The sequence below is a fragment of the Chelon labrosus genome (genome assembly GCF_963514085.1).
Source record: "Chelon labrosus genome assembly, chromosome: 1".
Taxonomy (NCBI): domain Eukaryota; kingdom Metazoa; phylum Chordata; class Actinopteri; order Mugiliformes; family Mugilidae; genus Chelon; species Chelon labrosus.
Window position 1 is genome coordinate 4,981,696 of NC_140337.1, and position 23,237 is coordinate 5,004,932.

Sequence of the window (23,237 nt, forward strand, 5' to 3'; positions counted from 1 at the left end):
CTTACTACATTTACGTAGTAAATCATTACCACGGAATATTTATATTTTAATCTTACTTAGTTCTTAATTCTACTTATAATGCTGCTGTACATACCTTTGGTGATAGAGCACATTCTTTATATAAAAATATCCACCTGAATGAGCTTTATAAAACACACACACAAAAAAAAATATTTTGTTTTTATTGCTGCTTTGCTGCAGGAAAAGTGGTTTGCTGCTTCACAGAAATAACAGAAAATGTTCAAAATCTATACTATATTTACGTACCTTAAAGCTATGCTATCCTACGTCTTCCTAAAAAAGCAGTCTTTACAATCAAACAGAAGCAGTCCCTCTGAGAGCTCAGTGAATTCCAGCGTGGTGCTGTGATAGGATGCCAACTGTGCAACAAGTCCAGTCATGAAATTTCTGCGCTACTAAATATTCCACAGTCAACAGTCAGTGGTATTATAACAAAGTGGAAGTGATTTGGAACGTCAGCAACTCAGCCACGATGTGGCAGGCCATGTATAATGACAGAGCGAGGTCAGCGGATGCTGAGGCGCATATTCCGCTGAGGTCGCCAACTTTCTGCAGAGTCAATCGCTACAGACCTCCAAACTTCATGTGGCCTTCAGATTAGCTCAAGAACAGTGCATAGAGAGCTTCATGGAATGGGCTTCCATGGCTGAGCAGCTGCATCCAAGATGTCTGTGAAGGTTCTCAGTCATCCAGGTCATGGTATATCCAAAAAAGATTTGAAAAAAGGCAACTGGATTTGTAGAGTTTTTTGAGAAGATGTTTCACCACTCATCCGAGTAGTTTCTTCAGTTCTGGAGGACTGGTGGGAAGTCTGAGGTTCAAGTAGGAAACTCCTACTGAAACTTGCTCGTTGTGTAAACAACCAGAAACCGGTGCAGCTCATTTCCACCGTTAATGGAAATTAGCTGCACTGGTCTAGTTGCCTTTTTTCGAACTTTTTTTGGATAGCTGCATCCAAGCCATACATCACCAAGTGCAATGCAAAGCGTCGGATGTAGTGGTGTAAAGCACGCCGCCACTGGACTCTAGAGCACTGGAGATGTGTTCTCTGTCGAATCACACTTCTCTATCGGCCAATCTGATGGACTAATCTGGGTTTGGTGGTTGTCAGGAGAACGGTACTTGTCTAACTGCATTGTACCAAGTACATAAACACTCTCCTAAACCATGTGGAAAGCCTCCCCAGAAGAGCTGAAGCTGTTATAACTGCAAAGGCTGTGCCGACATCATATTAAATAAACCTTATGGATTAAGAATGGGATGTCACTTGAGTTCATTTGCGTGTAAAGGCAGATGAGCGAATACTTTTGGCAATATAGTGTATCTGACACCTGGATCTCTGCATGTGCTTCCTTAGTCTTGTTTTGGTGTGTTCAGCTATTTTGTCATAAACAAATGTAACTGCATTGCGCTCAGATGACGAGTAAGACTACTTTGCTGTTACTCTTCTGTCCATTGGCTCATAAATACTGACTGCCCTAATGAGTTAATTGGTGAGGCAGGTCTTTGCCGGATTATAATCAGTTCCCAACAGAGACACCCCAGACCAACTATCCATCACTAAAAGATTGACGTTGAGGAAGTTGCTCTGGCTTCCAAGCTAATAAGGAGATCTACTGAGGTAAGAGACTTAATGATGCTGCTTAATACTTGATCATAAGACTTATTTTCAGAATATATTCAGTGGAGGTATTGCCATACTCTAAATTTGGTTTTCCTTGCTTTTGGCATTTTTTCTACCAGTTTGGCAAAATGTCCAGTGGCAGCGACACATGGCATGGTAGCCTTAAAAATGCCAAAAATACACTACCTGGCCAAAAAACATTGCCACCTGGATTTAACTAAGCAAATAGGTATGAGCCTCCTATTGATAATTACTGCATGGGTGATTATCTTTCAGCTGGCAACAAGTTATTTAACCCCAACTGATGCAATGAGTAGCTTCTCATTTCTTAAACAACCATGTCTAAAGACACATCCTGTGGTCGTGGTAAAGATGTTAGGCTGTTTGAGAAGGGTCAAATCATTGGCATGCATCAAGCAGAGACAACATCTAAGGAGATTGAAGAAACTACTAAAACTGGGTTAAGAACTGTCCAACACATTATTAAAAACTGGAAGGATAGTGGAGAACCATCGTCTTTGAGGAAGAAATGTGGTCGGAAAAAAATCCTGATTGATCGTGATCGGCGATTACTTTCACATTTGGTGAAATCGAATCCAAGAAAAACAGTAGAACACAGGGCTATGTTTAATAGTGAAAGTAAGAACATTTCCACATGTACAATGTGAAGGGACACTGGATGGAAATAAATCTTGTGACATTGCAGAAGTTTGTGCAGAAACAATACCACAGTGAATGAGTGCTGTAATCAAAGCTACAGTTGTGTGTTAGAGTGTGTGACCTTTTGTTTGGTGGGGATATTATCTTCTGTCATACAGTCTTGTTTTCTCCACCAACAGTCTTGTTCTAACTTACACTAGCGCTACAAATTACACCTTTAAAGCACCTTCCAGACAGGAAGATTAACAAATATACTGGCTAATTATAACATATCACTGTACTTTTTTTTTGGCCAGGCAGTGTATTTTTAAAAGTCTCACCGTCACCTTAGTGCTTGCTCTGTGGGATTTCAGGCCAGATTTTGTGAAGCGTCTTGAAACAATTTGTGTTGTTGTTGATGTGATATTGGCGAATAAAATTGAATTGAATTGAATAGGAAAGTATTACCGCATTGGACATGATGCCTGTTAATGATCCCTTAATGCCACTGCCTCATTCCGCTGTTTTGCTTGAAAAAATCTCTTAATGGATGAAAAAGTTGCTTATTATTCCTCTTAATTGCTTCAGTTCTACTAAATGCACAACAAATTCAGTTAGTGGATACGTTATTGTAAAAACCCAACTTTATTAAACAGTTTAATGTTAAAAAATAAAAGTCTCTTGTTCTTAATCACAGAATAATTCACATTTCCACTCACTTGCCAGCTCATCAGGTAATTAAATATATAAACCCCTTTTATATTCTAACCCTCAATGCACTTGTAAATCCTTGCCATTGTAACTGAAACTGAATGGACCTTGTAGGGGTTTTATATGTAGATAACTGACTTGTTGTATCACACAAAATATTTACACTGAAGAAAGAAATGAAAAAAATAGAAATGAATATGAAAAAATTACATATATATATATATAAAAAAATCAAACCCTCTATCACAAATATGTTTCTTTTGTGAGGCGTGTTTTTGTTGTTAGGTTTCATATTTCCACATGTTTCATAAATCCACACAATGAAATACAAAAATACAAGCAATTAAAGATTTAGGAACCTAAGATCACAAAGGGAGTCTTTTCACTGGAGACGTCTGAAGCATTCAAGGGTCGATTACAGACAGTGGATAATATGATTTAAAACTGTACCATTGCACACTGATAACATTGTTACCAAAGATTACATTGAAAAAGTTGACCCTAAGGTACAACTTCAACCTAAAAATGAACATGAAAAAAGCGAGTATGACAAATATGACTATGCAGTGGCTTTCTCAGTTTTATCCTGCGTCTTATATAATGCAACATGGAGCCACGTGGTAACAGATATGAGAATTAACAAGATATACACTGGGCTACTGAACATGAGCCTAAATACGACTGCAGCGGTGGTTAGGAGATACAGCGGAATAGCATACCTTTAAGGTACTACTACCATAGTACCAATAAGAGAAGTTGCAATGAAAATACAGTCACACACGACTGTAGACTATTCATGCTGTCTTGCACTGAATAATGAGAACTTATTGTTTCAGTGATAGCTCATATTATAATTTTTCTGCATTGCTTAGATGGCTCTTTTTTTAATGCACGCAGGATTTTTCTCTACAGACACAATTACATATTTTATGTTAGAATACACTGTAGACTTTGTTGAAAACGTCTTCATTTCACATGCATTTTCCATCGTCTTACTGCCAAACGCTCACTTTATGTGCAAAGCGTCACTTCTTTTTTGTTTTAGATTAGTTTCTTTCACCCCGTTGATTAGAACCGTGCGATGGAGATCCATGATCTGAGGCCATTGTCCCTGTGGATAAAAGGAGTGGAAACAACAGTAAAATTTTACAATGACAAATTGGCATTGGCAGTTTTTATTTGCATATTGGGTCTATTCTTCTTACCTTGTACATCATTGCTGCATGTATTTTGATAGTCTCCTGAAATAAAATACAGGCCACAGGCTTGATTAGTATATACAGATATGGATGGATGTGGGGTTTCTGGCAGTAAGCACCTAAATTTAAAATGACACCAACCTTTCCGTATGGTACGGGTCCACACAGTGTCCTCAAGACTGTTTCTCTTTTCTTTTTCAAGTTTTAGGATAAAGTCGCTGTCTGCATTCCTGATGAACACCTCAAAGCAGTTTGTCCGTTCATAACTTAGCTTTAATTTCTGTGAAGGAGATATTGTGTTATTAGGCAGGCTTTAGATGGTTTTTTTCTTCTTCTAGCTAATCAAATCCAAAATTAATAAGAAATGTGGTCCCACCACTGAAACACCCTAACCCTAAGTGAAGTGGCTGTGACATTCGTGAACAAACCGAATCTATTGAACGGCTCTTTAAAACGAATGACTGGACCCGAGTCGCAGCTGCGAGCTGTTTTTTTTAAATTATTATTATTTTATTGCTGACAGCTGGGATGGGCTCCAGCAGACCTCATGACCCTTAACAGGAATGAGCGGTTACAGAAGATGAATAAATGAATTATTTTATTGCTGTGTTTTAAACGCAGCAGCATCGAGATACATAAGCGTAGTTTTTGCTGGAATACTATAGCATGTAGAGAGCGTATCTGCCTCCCAATCAATTGACCTGGGTTCAATAACGCATAAATCTTTACTGAATTTTCCAAACACGCTAAATGAAGTATCTATCCAAAGTCCATATTTCAGAATAAAAAAGGCAGATAGTCTACCAGTAGAATATATTTTCAAGATAAGTTTGAATGATTCTGATCCAACTCTATGATTCCTCCCAGTAATAAATAAGTCACCCCCAGGCTGGTATCTTGAAAACAAATAAACATCAAAATGAGCCAGAGCAGCTCTTTAAAAGGAACGAATCAACAAGATCCTGCTCCCTCTTAAGAGCCGTAAATCCCATCTCTAATTGGAACTTAGACTCGTCTGCAGTTCCATGTGCAGACCATCGTACACTAATAACATTAAATGTTACGGCAGCATTTGGATCTGTTGCCAGGACAAAATGATCCCATATTTGCCGGAGACTTGTCTGGGTTTGGTTTTGGGATTATTAATGATACATGCAATTCCTCATTCTCAAAAAGTTAAATTCCGCTTTGAGATATTTTATATTTAGATTGCCTAAAAATTGTAATCACCCCCTTCGATGTTTTCCCTGTTTTAATACTTTTCTAAATGCGATCATGGTCAACATAATTTGGCTTTTGGCCAAAGTGAAAACATATTTCAATAAACTAATGTCAATTAATTAAACATATATAAGACTGCATTAAAGAAGTAACTTCCTTAATTCTACGGTGGTCTGACCAGTTGGTGCGAGTAGTCTGACAATCAATGAAATGGAGATCTCAAAAAGTCATTTATAATTCATTGAACAATCCCTAGAGTTCAGTTAAACCCATTATTAAGCAATGGATAGAACATGGCACATGGGTAAATCTGCCTAGAGCAGGACATCCTCACAAATTGAATTAGGGAGGCCACCAAGGCATCAATGATTACTCTGAAGGAGATAAAAGATTCAGCAGCTGAGATGGGAGAGCGTGCTGTACGGGTTCTTCACCAGTCAAAGCGGAGGGTGGCCACTGTTAAACAAAGCTCTTACTAAATCTCGTGGGACACTCGAAGGTAAGCGGGAAGAAATTTCTTTGGTTTGATGAGACCAAATCTGGAGCTTTTTGGGCATCAGAGTGTATGCTACGTTTGGCAGACACCAAACATTGAACATCACCACAAACATCTCCACTGTGAAGCAGCATGGTGGTGACAGCATCGTACGTTTGGGACGCTTCTTAGCAGCAGATCCTGGACCTCTTGTAAATGTGGAGGGTAAAATTAATAAAATATAGGTAAATCCCTGAAGAACAATGTGATTCTGTCTGCAAGAGAACTATGACCTGAAAGAAGATTAATTTTCCAGCAGGGAAACAACCAGAATCTAGAGAAAGCTACGCATACATGGTTTAAAGAAAAAAAGGTGAACGTTCGAGAGTAAAAAAAAATGACTTGTCCAATAGAGAATCAGTGTTACTTTTCTGCGTTTGACCCATCCACAGATGCATCTACTAAACACCGCCTTGAAGAGGGTGAATATCGCTTATTTTACTTTATATACATTATTTTTTAATTAATTTACATTATTTTGTAAATTATTATACAAAATAGGCAAATTATTGGATGAATACTTTTTATAGGCACTGTACTAAAACTGAGCCAGATATCTCAAACTATTAAAACCTTACATCAGGCTGAACAGCAGCCTCTGGATCTGTTGTCAGGACGAAATTACCCCACATTTGCAGAGATTTGTCTGGGTTCGGTTTTGGGATCATTATTGATCCACACGATTCCTCCATTTTCTCCACTTTCTGTGAAAAAAAAAAAAAATGCAATTAGAAAATCAGAATCAGAAAGTACGATCAAACTATCAAACTAGTTTTGGAGTCAATGATTAATAGGGAAAAAAAACCTGTTGTAAATCACGATCAGGTGGAACCAGGTACACACGCAATGTGAGGAACTCCTGTGTTGTCTTGAATATCATCGCATCACAGTAAACCTTTACTGGTAAACCCAGCTTCATCCAGATTATGGCCCCTGTTGGAGAGAAAGTTGGGTGGAGCAACTTGACGTGGGATGCTGTCACTTCAGACACTTGCTGCACAGAATCTCCACAGGTATCCACGTGTAGAACTGCAAACATGTCTGCACTTGTAGAATCACAATCTGATTTAACAAAAAACAAAACCGACAGTATTTAGTGAACAGATAAGGATTGCATTTATTAATTTATTCATTTAATCATACACACAAACGTTTCATAATACCTACTGTGTGTCTACTCACCTATCCAGTGTGGCAGGTGCACCATCTCCAACTTTCCAGCTTTGACTGAAATGTTCAGTAGGGGTCCAGCTGGCATGTAATCCATGCATGCAGGCCTCTCTCTATGGTCATCCCAAGAGCAGAAATGGTACTTGATGCTGACCCTTTCCTTGCAAACCCAGCGCAGGGCAGACACACTGCATTCATAGCAACCTCCTCGAGACGTAAGGCTATGGAAAGAATGGGGCACAATGGACAGAAACGTTGACTCAATGAGGAACAACTGGGATGCTGAACTCTCTCAGTTTACAGCTATTTAGATATTTGTTCTAATATATCACAGTAACATCTGCTCTTCTTCTGTGATAACATAAGCCATTATAAGATCCCTAGATGGCCACTGTTCCTCTGTGCTCTGACATATAGTATTAACATGGCATCTTCACCTGTAGGTTTGGACGTCATCCTTAGTTTCGACCTCCGGATCAATTTTATTCCAGTGACTGGATCCCTGTTTCAAAAATCAACACATGTTTTTTAAAGTTGTAATTGTTGGTTGTTTTGGAAAGAACCGAAACAAACAATCAAACAAGCACTTACCATGTTGACACAAGTTCCCGGCTTTCCTGAAGACACATTGGAGGACATTAAGACATTTTTAATTTGGGAAAAAGTAATAGGTACTTGTCAATAGTGAACTGCTCTGACAAGGTCAGCAGCAAAACATCTCCTGCCCACCAAAACATGACTGACCTCCAAAAATCCTCAATCGTCCTCAACTACACAGTATATTTAAGAGTAAGTGGACAATGTAGCTTGAAACATAAATTTAAAAGGGAACTACCATTTTTTACAAGCTCAACCTTATTTCTGGCAAAAATAAGATCATTTACTCACCCATATAACTTTGGTGTCATTTGGAGTCATTCGGACAATATTTACATCCACGTATATCCATATAGTGGGAGTGACTGGGGCACCACAACGCAGCCTCTAAATAACGGATTATCTGCCGCAAAACTCATTTCACCAGTATTTTGTTATGATACGCTAGTGCTATTCCCTGTTGAGTCTGGAGTTACCTGTTATCTGTTTGCGGACGTGCAGCAGTTTGTTGTTCTTTGGCCAGCTGTTCCTCTCTCTGCCTGCACATTCTCCTTTCAGCGAGCTCCTCATCCGTATACTCCGGCTCAAAACGGTAAGGATGTCCATCATAAACAAAGTTGTCATCCACAACCTCAGAATCGGAAAAATATTCAGCCATGTTGCAAAAAAGTAGCAGTAGCAAATTACAGGTAAACAAACTGGCCATCGCGGGTGTGCGTGGCGCTCAGAGATGACATCATCCAGGTCAGAGGTCAGTAGGTCAATCTACAGACCCCGGATGATGATAACAGGTAATTCCAGTCTCAACGGGGAATAGCACTAGCTTATCATAACAAAATACTGGTGAAATCGTTTCGCGGCAGATAATGCGTTATTTAGAGGCTGCGTTTCGGTGCCCCAGTCACTCCCCCTATATGGATATACGCGGCGCTCCACTGGAGCTAAATATCTTCCGAAGGATTCCAAATAACACCAAAGTTATATGGGTGAGTAAACGATCGTATTTTATGCCAGAAATAAGGTCCAGGTTGTAAAAAACGGTAGTTCCCCTTTAACAAAATGCAATGTCTTAATGGATTATACTATTTATGTTCAAAAGAAAAAGTCAAAGAAACTAAACTACCCAAACGGATAGTTCGTCCAAGTAATAGTGTATTGAAAAAAGGCTGAAAACAAGGGCAGGAACTCAGGATGAATTGAAAAACGTCTGTCTTTTTGTGGATATAATAGTTAGAGAAAAGGTCACAGGTTGGCATCCCCAACATGTCCACAAAATTAATCTTTGTTTGGGATAAAAAAATAAATAAATTACTTTCTTACCCTTAGTAGTAGTTCTTCTCTGGATGCTAAAAGCTACAGGTCCTTTGATGGTAAATCCAAGGTAAAAGGACACTTGACCTGATTTCCAGAGTCTGCCAGTTCGGTTGGCCTCGACCTCAATCTCTGTGCCTCTGAACATTGCATACAGACGGTAATTTCGCACTACTCCTTCAACTTTGAGAAGGTGGTCCTGGACTGTGGGATCTTTGAAAATACTCTCATTCCTCCAGTTAGTGTTCGAGTCCTGTAGAACATCTTTAAGCCACAGGATTTCAAGTACCCGTCTATGAACAAATCTGTTCAGGCCTTTTCCTGTTCCAATAAAAAACAGAGGACGAAGGTACCTTGACTGAAAGAGTGTCTTGTATTCATGTTCGTAGGATCGCTGAACATTTTTAATTAATCCACGGAGGTCAGAGACACATTTGTCTTCATCATGTGTAGGCCAACACACAAGCAGGGCTAACATGTGAAGCTCAGGTTGCGTCTCAGAGGCCAGATGGGATTTCTCTTTAAAAGCACTTTGATAGTCAGGACTGGATGGGGTTTCATTCATATTTATCAGCATGATGTTAGCAAGGATGTAGTTGGCGAAATCCTGTTTAGAGGAATCTTTCCTTTGACAGATTTCTTTCCACCATGTGGCAATGTTTGTAACATCTGATGGAGAGCATCTTCTGTCGAGACACGACAGCACTCCAGCTGAGGTGGCAGCCAGTTTTTGTTTAAGTTTGTGGAGGGTTTGCGAGAGTTGGTCTTTTTGTTTGGGTGCTGAGTCTCCAACGTACTTTTTGTAGCATTCTGCTGTCTCTCCAGAAATGTAAGATTCATCATCTTTTTTCATGACAGACTCTGAATAAGTCAAAAAGGTATCAAGGAATTCAACTTTTTTCTCAACCTTGTCTCTGAGGCTGTCTATTAGACCATTAAACTTGGTCAGTTTGTTGTCGCCAAGTGATTCCAGGACAGAGCCCATGGACACTTTCTTTGTGAGAATTTGCTTCCAAACTTCGTGTTGACGGACAAGGCGACTGTACAGAAGGTTGCAAACCTGCAAATAACCAAACTGCCCGCTGATGTTAAAAGCTCGCAATTCTTTTGTCTTCCCATCTTCGTTCATGCCTTTCCCATGCTCATTTTCAGCAAGTTGTTCCTCATCTTCAAATGCTTCAATAGCCTTTTGGGCCAGCTGCAAAATCTCTCTTGGTTTGGCAGAACGATCTTTGTTCTTCAGATGGTGCTTATGGACTTGGCCCAGCGTGTCAGCAATGAATGATTTTTTGGGATCTCTTTGCTTTGCCATAATTGCCCACTTTTCAGCCTTGTTGTAGTCTTTTAGCTCTCTATAATAAAAACGAGCAAGTGCCTGAGGAAACACAGAGTTCTCGACAAATTTATTTGAAGCAACTTTTAGGAGGGATGCACTCTGTTTTTTGTCTTCCCTCTCCTCAATATCTAAAATCAATCTGGAAAACTTTTCTTGAGTCTCTTCTCTTCTCGGTCTTCTTAGACACTTTTCTGCATTTTCCATGTTTTCCTCTTCTTTCATTTCTCTTTTGGTTAACATGTCTTTGATGAACCCGAATATACATGGAGGGACTTCATCTTTGCAAAAACAGGTCAAGAATTGTATGGCTGTGTCACTTCTTGTTACTCCTGCGTCTGCCAACAGTTCAATACAATGCTTTGCTATCAAAGGGTGAACCATGCGGACCTTTTTTTCAGATCTTACATCTTGTTGGAAGGTGACGATGAGATGACTGAAAGGCTTCATTAGGTCCTCCAGTGAAAGGTATCCATGGATGTCGTCATCGTGTCTGAGGAAGTCTAGGCACTGAGACTCTAGGAGATAGGAACCTGGAACATAGGCATTCAGCAGGGATAGGAAGGCAGCAAGAGTCTTCAGAGGGTTATGTCTTTTCTTGATTGTTTTAAATATCTCACATGCCTCTAGTATGTAATCGTGAGAGAAATTACTTTGCAATATGTTGAAACCATGAAACTCTTTGCATCTGTCATCATATCTTCTGCTAAGCTCTTCCTTTTTCTCATTGAAGTGTTGCTTCTCTGTGTCTGAGAGGGTTGTTTTGAGGATGACATAATTTCTTTCATTCCTCTTGAATTTTTGTTTGATTTTGGAAGATTGCTCTTTTTTGAGGATGACATATTCACTTGTTCGCACGCAGCTGAGAAAAACGACCACAGGCATATGAATCTCTATCTCCTGTTCAACAATCTCTTCCATAATGCCATCCTGAAGTCTGTCCACAATTAAATCATCATTAAGTAACAGCAGCACAGTCTTCTGGTGGCCCTGACTGCACTCTGTGAAAAGGTGGACCACCTGCTTTGCAACCTTTTGGATATCTAAGGTTGAGCCCGTCAAGACGGCACACCTGAAGGTTTTCCTCAAGTCCCATAACACCTGCATAGCCAGCGTAGTGCCCCCACATCCTTGTTGGTGGAGCAATTTAATTGTTGATGTTCCAGGGCCTTCTCTCCGTTTGTGAATTTGTTGTACAAGTGTTTGATATCCATCTCGTTTAATAAAAGGAGTTCCAGTGGCATCTGACTCTGCCTGATCGCTAATGTGAAAGTTCAACCAGTTGGGTGGAGCTCCTCTGTAAAAGTTTTCCTCCGTTCGTTCAACAGTTTCTTGACTGATGAATTCTCCTTCGAACTGATCTTCATAGACAATGTCCAGAAGAGAAAGGGAATCTTTGATTTCGTCCATGTAATATTTGCCAGCAGTGGCATAACACAGAGTCGGTCTTCGGGCCATTTCAGACTTTTAGAGTTGAGAACTCCTAGATGTAAAAAAATAAGAATAAAAGGTTATGTTAGACTGTATAAATGGGTAGTTGACAGTGGGAATAACACATCACAAACATCACAACAGCTATCATCTTTTCAGTTCACTCTCTGCACAGCAGAAGAAGAACTCTTTTCGATCATTGGTTATTGTGGAAGTACTGGAAATCTTAAGTCCTTAAGTATGGAAGATCTTTTATATTAATCTTATGTCACCGACGGGTGTGCTCATGGTTCGGGAGCTTTAAAAATGGATCTGTTAACCCTCACATTACCAGATCTAGGCTGAACTTAGGTACAGAGCGAGGTTAAGACGTATATGTATTTCGAGGCAATTCCTGTAGTCTTGGCCTGGCTTTAGGTGTGACGTTCATCTCTGACCTTTTCTCTGGTAGAAAGAAAATCATCATCTTACCGCATCATCTTACTGCCTCAATCAAAAACATTATTCTAAGCTGCATATGGGCTTTATTCCCATGACAAAAATATCATGACTTGCATAGCAACAAACACATCTACATTCATTATCCAGCTAATCCACTTTTACAAATGGGCTGTCTTTGTTGTGGTAACTGAGTGAGAAATGTGAGAAGGGGAGCACACAAGCAGAAAACTGAAACTTAAATTAGACCTTTGTTGGTGTTCATTGAAACTCCTTCTGTATTGTTCCACTCGCTAATTCTACTTAAGCCAATAATGACAGTACAAATAAGTGGAGAAGAACAGGTACCCATGTGTGAAAGAAGTCCTGCATATAAAGAAGCTGTGCTTTTTTTCTTCTTGTGTTAAGTCAAGAAAAGTATTGATTTACACAAGCTATATGTTGTAAGTTAAAATCTGAATCATAATAATTTGCTGGTAATTACTGCTAATGAAAATATAGTCACTTGAAATATAAATGTCCAGATAATAGTCCTTTAACAGTAATTAATATCACTGCACTAAAATACTATAGATACATGATACATGATGTGTAGAATTACTACATATCATGTACTTAGCTCAGTGCTGTTCAGACTAAAATTTCCCTTTTATGAGTGCAATTTGTCAGAAACCTTATCCCACACAAAAATGTTTCTTACCTTTCTGGAAACATCTCCTGAATTATGTGCCTGACTGCGTTCTGTATCTACATTAGGTGAGTGGTGAAGGGTGTCGATTTACTGAAAACACCTAAGTTAGTTTCGACAGGGACACAGGTATAGGGAGTGTCAGACAGTCTGTGATCATCATTGCGATCACAGAGGAAGTGATTTGATGAAGTAAACAGAAACAGGCTCAGCAAGGTTGCAAGTCAGGTCGTGATATGCCAGGTGATGACTCGTCATGCCCGGTATGAGTTAATACCTGTTTTGTATTTATCACATTTGCAAAACAAATCCATTCCATTCCTTTTTGTTTTTCATTCAACCTTTATTTAAAGGGTGGCCAATGAGAGCAGTCTGTCTTTTACAAGGACAACCAGGTTAAAGCACTTAATAGATAGCACACATAACAAACCATGGGCATAACTGAGCACTGCGCAAAGACAATAAAAAGGATTCTTCATATTGATCTAACATAAGAGGCAACATTCATTCAAAGGCACATAAACTGCTCTGCCCATGTACAGTATTTAAAAAAAACTCAGAATTAGCATGTAGACAATGTTTAGTTGATGTCTCATATAGAATATTTAGCAATACATATATAAAGTATAAAAACAAGTGCCAAACAATAAAAATAATAGAGAAAAGAAGCAGGAAAAGATGCACAATTGGAAGAATTTAAGTGATTATGACTGGGCCGATCCAACAGACCACACGGACAACTGTCCCTATCCATTGCCTAAACCTCCTACAACAGACATGTGTGCTTCAAAACTGGACCACAGAGCAATAGGTCAAGTTGGCCAGGTCTGATCAATCATGTTTTCTTTTACATCACGTTAATAGCCACGTGCCATTAACAGGTGTCGCTTAACCCATTTAGGCCTAAATACTCTTCTGTAAACCCCCTCTCAAAACCTGAGGTTTTTCAAAATATGTCAACGCTTACTAAAACCTTAATTTCTCAGGCTCTGTAGCAGATAAAAACATGAGATAAAAAGCATTTGACAGCTTACTTCTTTGGCTTTCAACTTGACTGACTTGCTAGGGCATAATCTTCAAATGCATTTTTTTTTTAAATCAATAAACACCAAAAATTTTTAAAATTTTGAAAATCAGTAAAGATCTATTTTTTCAATTACTTCGTCAATATCACTTCCTTCACTTGAGTCAGCCGTGACGGATCGCTAGCACGGTGTTTTACAATTTTCGACCAAAACATACTCCACGTGTAGGCTTATTTCGACCAATCACAAAGCGTTTTATTAGTCACATGAGTTTAAAAAAAATCCCTAAGCATCTCTGTCACTCACCCCAAGAATATTTCAGCCAATCACAGTGCATATAATTGGCCATGTGCCTCGAAAAAGACGACAACGCTCAAAATGACACGTTTGCCGGCCTTAATGGTAACTACGCATAGATGCGTGATCCGGTCTTAAAGGTAAACACGCACAGATGCGTGATCCGGTCTGAATGGGTTAACCGGGGAATACATGGGACCAGGATTCACAATGGGAAGAAGACAGGCTGGCTGAGGCCGTGGGATGATTTCGGCAATGTAGGGTAATGTTCTGTGTGACAAACACCATGACCTCACGAAAGATCAGTGATCAGAGCCCTACAAGCTCTTGAACCTTTTCTTCGCACTGTGTCAATCACCTCTCTGGCTTCATCTGCCCTAGACATGGTCGCAAGAAACCAAATTTCATTATGATTAATCAACCTACGTGAAAGAAGCCTAAACCGCCTATAAGGATTGAATTACAGGGATATGGGCAGAGCCAGCTTTGTTTCTGCTGAGATACTGGAAGTCTCTGCTGAATCAGCACCTGGAAGACAAAACAAGACAAACATTTTTTAAATAACCATGTTATTGTTTCAGAAAGAATTTAGCCACTTCCACCTTGTGCACTTCTAATTATAGAGAGACCCCAAAACAGTTCCATCTGAAAACTCCTGTTGGTACTATTAGGAAATTATGTAGAAACCCAAAAGCTTTATAAGGTTTATTTATGAAGTTCATTTCTCTAATCATCTTTGGGAAGATGGGGGTCTGTGTGCGAAAATGGCAATAATTCCTACGCCATTCTAAAAGCTGTGGATTGTGGAGATGTGAAAACCCCCACATTAAGGCTGGGAATCTACACTACACAAAAACTGTAATTTCAATATGTTGCATATAAGAACATGCATTGATAGAACTGCACTTCCCTTGGAATTCATAATGTGATTATGAGTCTAATTTGAGAGAAAACTTTACGAAGACAGACAGACTGAAATCAGTCAAACTGTGATTTGATTACCTGTATGAGATTTGTGCAGTTTTCCTTCCTACACTTCAGGTGTGAAGCTTGATGGAGGCTGGAAGTCAGAAAGAAACAACATTAACTGTGTTATGACAGTATTCAATGAATAAAATAAATCTTACACTGTCCAGACTAAATTGAAGCACATTGTACATGTCAGAGGAAAAATGCTTTTGCATTTTGTTGTAGCTTATATGTTACATTAGCCAATTGATTAATCATTCACAATTAGTGGTTTGTATGAATATTTCAGTCTCTGTCCCTGGCCACCAGTGTTCACAGATCATGTCTAGGAATAAAATTATGTATTTGAAGCTGGGCGCTTTATGTAGTCTGATGATATACAACTTATCTAGACAGTACTGAAATGAAACTACATTCTGAATTACGAATCAGTTTACATGCTGAAGGACTTGTTGCCAGTTTGGTCATACAAAGCGTTCAAGAAGTTATTTCTCTCACCTTTAGTTTGGTGTCATCTGCATACGACCCAGGCTTTGTGTTTTTTGAGTTTGGGTCCAGTTTGGCACCTAATGAGAGAAGACAAACAGCCATAAATGTCATAAAACTGAGTTAATGTTAACTGTTACTTTCTTTATCAGACCTCAGTAAGAAATTGAATGCGAAAAAATCTTTGTGCTGTAACAAGTAGCTACAGAGCAACCAACTTTAACATTCAGTATATGGTGGGTAAAAGGAATGTTTTTTGCACATAAAATGCACATAGTAACTACTGTATATTTTCCATCTTGACATGGAAGTACAAAGAGCAGTTGTAATGAAAAAAGCTCAATGGAATTAAACCTAGGACAGGTTATTTAAAGTTCTGCCATGTATATATTTAATGACTATCAAGATACAGTATCTTACCCTTGTATTCAGTTTTGGTCTGGATGCCAAAGGCCACAGGACCTCTGATGGTAAATCCAAGGTAAAAGAACACTGGCCGTAGTTCCCAGAGGCTGTTTTGCAGATTGGCATTCACCTCGATCTCTGTGTCCCCGACAGTTGCATACACTCTGTAGTTTCGTACCACCCCTTGGACTGTGAGAAGGCGCTCCTGGACCCTGGGATTTTTGAAAATGTTCTCACTCCTCCAGTTATTGCTCCAGTCTTCTTTTTCTTGACTTTGTTCAAAAAACAATTGGTCAAGGAGTTTTCTGTGAACAGTTCTGCTCAGACCTTGACCTTTTCCAATGAAAAACAGAGGACGAAGATGCCTTTAGCGAAAATATGTCTTATATGTATGTTCATAAGAGTGGTGCATTTGCTGAATCAACTGATTGAGGTCAAAGACACATTTGTCTTCTTTGTCAGGCCAGTACAGGAGGAGGGCTAACATGTGCTGCTCAGGTTGATCCTTTTTACTCAGGGGCATTTTCTCTGTAAATGCTGTTAATAGACTGGGTTCCAGAAGACAGTTCTCTCCTGTATTCATTAACATGATATGAGCAAAGATGTAGTTGACCAGAGGTACTCCTGAATCTTTGATTGAACAGATTTCTCCATACCATGTAGTGATTTCCTTTAGCTCTTGTTCAGTGTATTCTCTGTCAAGACATGACAATACTCCTACAGAAGTGTAAGCTAGGGATTGTTTAAGCTTCTGGATGATTTCAGCACCTTTTTGTTTCACATGCTTTGGTGGTGACTCTCCAATGTACTTCCTGTAGCAGTCAGACGTGTCGTCACAAATGTATTCAGGATCCTCTTTCTCTATGCTAAGCTTTGAGTAAGACAGATATTTATCAAAAAACTCGCATTTTCTCTCTACCTCATCTCTGAGGCTGTTTATTAGAGTATTAAATCTGTAGAGTTTCTTGTCTCCAAGTGATTCCAATACATTGATCATAGACACTTTTTTTGTGAGAACCTCTCCCCATGTTTTGTTTAGATGGACAAGTTTCTCATACAGAGTTTTGCAAACCTGCAGGTAACCAAACTGTCCTCTGGAGTTATAAAAACGCGAGACTTTAGTTTGGTGATGATCTTTCATTTCTTCTCCAAGTTCATCCTCAGCCAGTTGTTCTTCATGTTTGAATGCTTCTGTTGCCTTTTTGGCCAGTTGCAAGATTTTTCTAGGTTCTGTAACTTCTTTGTTCATCAGGTGGTTCTTATGGACTTGGCCCAGTGTATCAGCAACAAATGAACTTTGGGGATCTCTTTGCTTTGCTCTCTTTGCCCACATTTCTGCCAGATTGTAGTCTGTTAGTTCGATGTAATAAAAACGAGCAAGTGCTTGTGGAAAAAAGGCATTTTGAATGAAATTTTTTGACGCCACCTTTAAAACTGATGCACTCCGGAAATTTCCCTCCTTCGTTTGGGCTTTTCCCTCCTCCTGTTTAATGTCTAGAATCAGCCTAGAAAACCTTTCTTGGCCCTTTTTAATGTCTGTACCACTGTCTGACTCTCCTCCTTTTTTCATTTCTCTTTTGGTTAGCATGTCTTTGACAAAACCAAGCAAGCATGGAGGAACCTCATCTTTACAAAAACAGGTCAGGAAGTTTCTTGCTGTGTCACTTCTTGTCACTCCTGCGTCTGCCAACAGTTTAATACAATGCTGTGCTATCAAAGGGTGAACTATGCGGACCTTTTTTTCAGATCTTACATTGTGTTGGAAGGTGACGATGAGATGACTGAAAGGCTTCATTAGATCCTCCAGTGAAAGGTATCCATGGATGTCGTCATCATGTCTGAGGAAGTCTAGGCACTGAGACTCCAGGAGATATGAACCTGGAACATAGGCGTTCAGCAGGGATAGGAAGGCAGCAAGCTGAGTCTTCAGAGGTTTGTTTCTTGTTTTGATTCTTTTAAATATCTCACATGCCTCCTTGATGTAATCGTGAGAGAAATTTGTTTGCAATATGTTAAAACCATGAAACTGTTTGCATCTATCGCCATATCTTCTGCTAAGCTCTTCCCTTTTCTCATTGAACTGTTGCTTCTCTGTGTCTGAGAGTACATTCTGTAGTACGACATGGTCACCCTCTGGAACTGCATCTTTTCTCACGCAGCTGAGTAAAACTACCACAGGCATGTAGGTCTTCTGTTGAGCAATTATCTTCATAATGCTGTCTTGGAGATTATCCAAGATCTGTTGATCATCCAGTAACAGTAGGACAGTGTTCTGGTGGCCTTGATCGCCTGCTGTGAAAAGGCTGATCACCTCGTTTGCAACTTTTGTAATGTCGAAGGTTGATCCTCTTAAAACAGCACACCTGAAGGTTTTCCGCAAATCCCACAACACCTGCATGGCTGTTGTAGTCCCTCCACATCCTGGTTGGTGAAACAGTTTAACAGTTGATATTTCAGAGAGTTTTCTTTTTTTCTGAATTTGTTCCTTGAGTATGTGATATCCATCTCGTTTAATAAAAAGAGTTCCAGTGCCTTTTGACGTTGCTTGTTCACTAAAGTGAAAGTTTAACCAGTTGGGGGGAGCTCCTCTGTAAAAATTATGCTCTGTTTCCTCAGCAAGTTTTGGATCAAATGACTCTCCTTCGAACTCATTTGCATGGAGAACATCCAACAGTGAGAGGGAATCTCTGAAAGTGCTGACCACATATTTTTCTCCACCTGTAGCAGTGGACAGGGCTGGTCCATTTGCCATCTCAGATTGTTAGTGTCCTTAATAAACATTAAAAAACAGAAAAAGAAAAGTCTGTCATTTTGTACTGTGCTAATTTAGAGTATAAGTCCCAGCACTTCCGGTGGACACCACAGAACCTTTGCTGTCTTCAATGTGGACTCATGAACACAAAATGTTTGGTGTTCAGGTAGTAACATCAGTTGTGCAACATGAGAACATTGTTGCTAGGCAACTGTTGCCATCTTTATAGATTTATATGAGTTTACATTCACTTTATTAAAGGTGATACTCAAATGAAAATGTCCATTCACATCACTGGATAGTATGAGTTTAAATGCACTGTGTATGGCTTGTATTTATACTGTATGTCATTTACAGACACACAAAGAATTTCCCAACGTTTTCTATATGATGCAGATGTCTCTTAAGTCTAGTTCAGATTTAATGTCTTCTGTATCGTTAACTTGTAACTAAATGCTTTAGTCTGAAAGGTAGGTGGAATTTATAAAGCCACATGCTATACGCAAGGTAGAAAGTAATCATACCTTTCAAAGCAATATGTTTTGATTAAACTGTTTATAGGAGTCACTTAAGGCCATATTTGACAGTGGGGTGTGGAGCTGTGGTGGACCTCGCTGGTCCTTGGATGAAAAGAAAGTCATGGTCTGGAAAAATGTAAGTGCAATTGTTTATAGAGTAAAATGTAAATTCCAATTAGATGTAAATTGCATAAAAAAATGCTACATCATCAGAATGAAACTGTAATGAAAAAATTAAGATTAAGATGATGTGTAGATTTGGTTACGAGAATAAGAAAATAAGGCATGTAAAACTTTTCCTTAGTGGTATTGTTTTATTGTAAATGCTTTAAATAGTGCCGTGAGTTTATTTGATCTGTGAAACTTTGGCAATAAGAGGGCATGCAAATGTAGCCCAGGAAATGAATTGTCACACAATGACTGGGGGTTTCACAAGAAAGAAGGGTCCTTTTACAGAAGTGGCATTGGCAGGTAGTGTTACCTATATGGCAACTTCCGGCACTGTGTGATAGAAAGTGACGCCCCTATAACAACCGATATCAACCTCTGGCACACAGTGAGTACTTGCAACTCCTAACTAGCTCTCGGTGTGGCAAAAGGTGACAACCCTATAGCAACCTCTGGCACTCTGTGACTACTGGCAGAGACAGTCACTCTCTCTCGCAAGTCTGTCAGCTGCCGAACTGCCTAGTAGGGCAGGGACACATTTTCTGGTTTGTTTTAATATATCGTTTGTAGTCATATGTCTGGTTTAGCCATATGTCTGGCCAACAGTGTTAAAAAAAAAAAAAAAAATTCTGATGTGTTTAGTTACTTCTGCCAAAGCGGTTCTGCTGTTTGGACTTTAGTGACGTTTTAAAATTGGCTCTTGTCTCTAATCCCACTTTACATTCCAAACATCTCTGAACTTTTGTCAGTACATGATTTCCTGGTACACCGATTACACTGATGCACATGTCAGAGCTTGGCTAACAGCTACCAAAATGGAGGAATCGGTTGAAAGCACGTTGCTAGGACTGATGGAAGGCAGATTTTATATGAAAAACTACCCGATGAAAGCCTTGATAAAAGTGGGGTTTTGTGCAAATTGTGCAAAAAAAATAAATAAAAAGAGTTTGCATACCACCAAAGCACTTCAACCCTAGGTAAACATAACTTTATTTTTTTTATTTATTTATTTAAAGTCAATGCTGTTCTGAAAAGGTACAGTACTTAAAATTGCACTTTAACTTTAGGTCTGTTCAGTTTTGGCCAGGGATATTTTCTTTCTTTTACTACTGTTTTGAATAGAAATGCAATTAAATGCATTTTTCCAGACATTAAAAGAGCTTGAGTTTACAGTATTCATGTCTGAATACGGTAGCCATGTCTGTGTCTATTATTTGATTCAGTCGTTTAAATCAAGTCCTACACCTAATTTCTAGTTAAATTGTTTTATTTCATTGTTCATATGCTACTGGGGCCACAGTCAGTTGTTTTTGTCACTGCAGAGAAAATGTTAGCCTGCATATATTCATCTGCTTGATGTGTGTATCCACGGTGTGGATTCTGTGTTCAGCTTGTTTGGACTGAATATTAATTAAAAATTAATGAAAATTATTTCAGCGTATTTTTTTTTTTTACCTGTACATAGAAGAAAGTTCATGTTGTTCAACTTCAGTGTACTTTTTTTTTATTTCCAAGCCCAAAAGCTGTTCAAAAATGGGCAAAATTGATATGTTGTTCAGTACTTTAACCATCCAGATTGCTTATGTAAGTGCAGCCTATCATAAACACACACACAAATCAGCATTCTTTCAAATCGGCATAACAAATGATAACAAACCAGTCCAAATTTGCGGAGTCACAAGTAGTCAGAGTGCCGGAATTTACCACAGAGGTGACACTACCTGGCATCGACACTAGAATCACGCCCTTTCTGGTTCTTGCTGCATTTGTTATAATCAAAACTTTACACAAGAAGCGTAACATAATACAAATAATACATAATACAGTCAAATAATACATAACCTATAGCTCTGGCAATGCTTACTTACCTTTCACAGCGTTTTCTCTAAATCATCATGGTCTCCGATGCGTGCTGCAACCACCTTGTTAAAATACTGTCTCACATCCAGCATTCACGTTTTTATTCAGTCCAAAACTAAAGGAAAACGAAACCAAGTAATGGTAACGCCCAGTTGCTTCTGGGCGTTTATACTACAACACCGCCACCTTCTGACCACAGTTGGTAACATAGGTTACAACAGTGGCTCTCAACTTACACTGTGCATCACATTAAAACCAATAACCTCCACAAAAAAACATTAATGTTTAATCGAAAATAATAAATAATGTTATCTATTACCGTTTAAAATCACTTGGGGGAATGCTTTAACACTCAAGGTATGAAGTTATATTGCAGATTTCAACATACAGTATTATGGTTGTCATTATGCATGTAAAGATGCCTTTCATTATCACGGAAAAACGGAAAAACGGAACAAGGAACAAGGAACAAGGAACACGGAACAGTTCACTCTATTGGATATGTAGACTGATAGGTTTCAACTGAGATGGATTCAATTGTTTTTGACTATGCTGAATACCCAGTGACCGTGCAAACCGAGTTTAAAGCTCCAGGTGTTGAGATGAAAGAGACTTCTGAACGTCTTCTTCAGCCAAGGCTAATATTAAATTTCAACTAAAGATCATCCAAAGGCATGTGGAAGACTCCAAGGTTGATTTGATAAGACCAAAATGGAGCTTTTTGGTCATCAGACAATAATATAGTTTGTGTTTGTGACATCACCACAAACACACCATCCCCACCATGAAAAGTTTGGGCTGGAGCAACATGTTGTGAAGATGATTTACTGCAGCAGGCCCTGGACAACTTGTAAAAGTAGAGGATAAAATGAATGAAGCAAAGTATTGGGAAAGCCTGGAGGACAATGTAAGTCAATCTGTAAAAGAACTATGATGTGGGAGAAGATTTATAGTCCAACCCGACATTACCCAAAGTATTCAGTGAAAGCTATGCAGGCATGGTTTAAAGACCACAAGGTGAATGTTCCTGTTTGACCAAGTCAAAGCCCAGAGTTTAGTCAAGAACTACAGTATGCACTTTACAAAATATCAGATTAGCAGAAGATGAGAGAAAATATCCCACTGACTGACTCTCAAGGCAGTGACACACAAGGCAGATCTCAAAATTAAACACAGCAAGGTTACATAAATGGAAATGTTTTAATTAGTGACTCGAGGCTACGCACGAGACACGACTCCCCATATAGCTAAGCTATATGGGGAGTCGTGTCTCGTGGCGAAGCCACGAGACACTATTGTTCTTCTGCGTGTTTCTTCTATATTATTATTCATCTTCCGTACCTTTTTTCGGTCTCTAACTCGCCCCGCAATTTTGGGGCGACACCGACAAAAATTACATCAAAACGTGCGCCTTTATCGGGAATGGTGTGCTATTACTTTTATAAGGAATCCACGAATTTTTCGCGAATTTATTCGCGAAAAACTGCGAAAATCGTCCCATTGAAATGAATGGGAAACTGCGAAAAAACGAAAAAACTGACACTTTTGAGGGGCATTTTCAAAAGCTAACTCCTCCCGCAAAATTTCACCTACAGACTTCATTTAAACTTTAAAATGTAGGTAAATTTGTCCTCTATAAAAATTCTATTCAGATTTTTGATATCTTTTATACTTTTCGATCAATCACTCGTCAATCATCGTGATCAATCATGTGAAATTTCTGAGTTTATAATGGGTGTGTATTGCGTGGAATGTTCGGCCTAGAGTGGGAGACCTCAGAGGCTAGAGTGGTAGAGGCTGTCTGAAATTCACTGAAATTTTTCTCTTTCCACGCTGCTC

General features: G+C 39.1%; 1 protein-coding gene across 4 annotated transcripts; it reads right to left on the reverse strand.

Annotated features, from left to right (window-relative positions):
* Positions 1 to 126: 126 nt before the first annotated feature.
* On the reverse strand, positions 127 to 21,611 carry LOC311487846 (sterile alpha motif domain-containing protein 9-like). 4 transcript variants are annotated; one of them, XM_084544242.1, is made up of 13 exons: positions 16,116 to 16,230; positions 15,708 to 15,775; positions 15,243 to 15,300; positions 14,667 to 14,768; positions 9,038 to 13,021; positions 7,712 to 7,737; positions 7,558 to 7,622; positions 7,133 to 7,341; positions 6,756 to 7,012; positions 6,529 to 6,654; positions 4,336 to 4,474; positions 4,201 to 4,236; positions 127 to 4,106 (listed from the first exon to the last, which is right to left on the reverse strand). In XM_084544242.1, the coding sequence occupies exons 5-13, from the start codon at positions 11,817 to 11,819 to the stop codon at positions 4,042 to 4,044; spliced, it is 3,705 nt and encodes a 1,234-aa protein (XP_084400368.1). In that variant the 5' UTR covers positions 11,820 to 13,021; positions 14,667 to 14,768; positions 15,243 to 15,300; positions 15,708 to 15,775; positions 16,116 to 16,230; the 3' UTR covers positions 127 to 4,041. The 4 variants fall into 4 exon arrangements, with proteins under 4 accessions (XP_084400368.1, XP_084400367.1, XP_084400369.1 ...); XM_084544241.1 differs by having other exon boundaries at positions 9,038 to 11,844; positions 12,931 to 14,768; XM_084544243.1 differs by lacking the exons at positions 14,667 to 14,768; positions 15,243 to 15,300; positions 15,708 to 15,775; positions 16,116 to 16,230 and adding an exon at positions 21,407 to 21,611 and having other exon boundaries at positions 9,038 to 11,844; positions 12,931 to 13,021.
* Between the last annotated feature and the right edge of the window lie 1,626 nt (positions 21,612 to 23,237).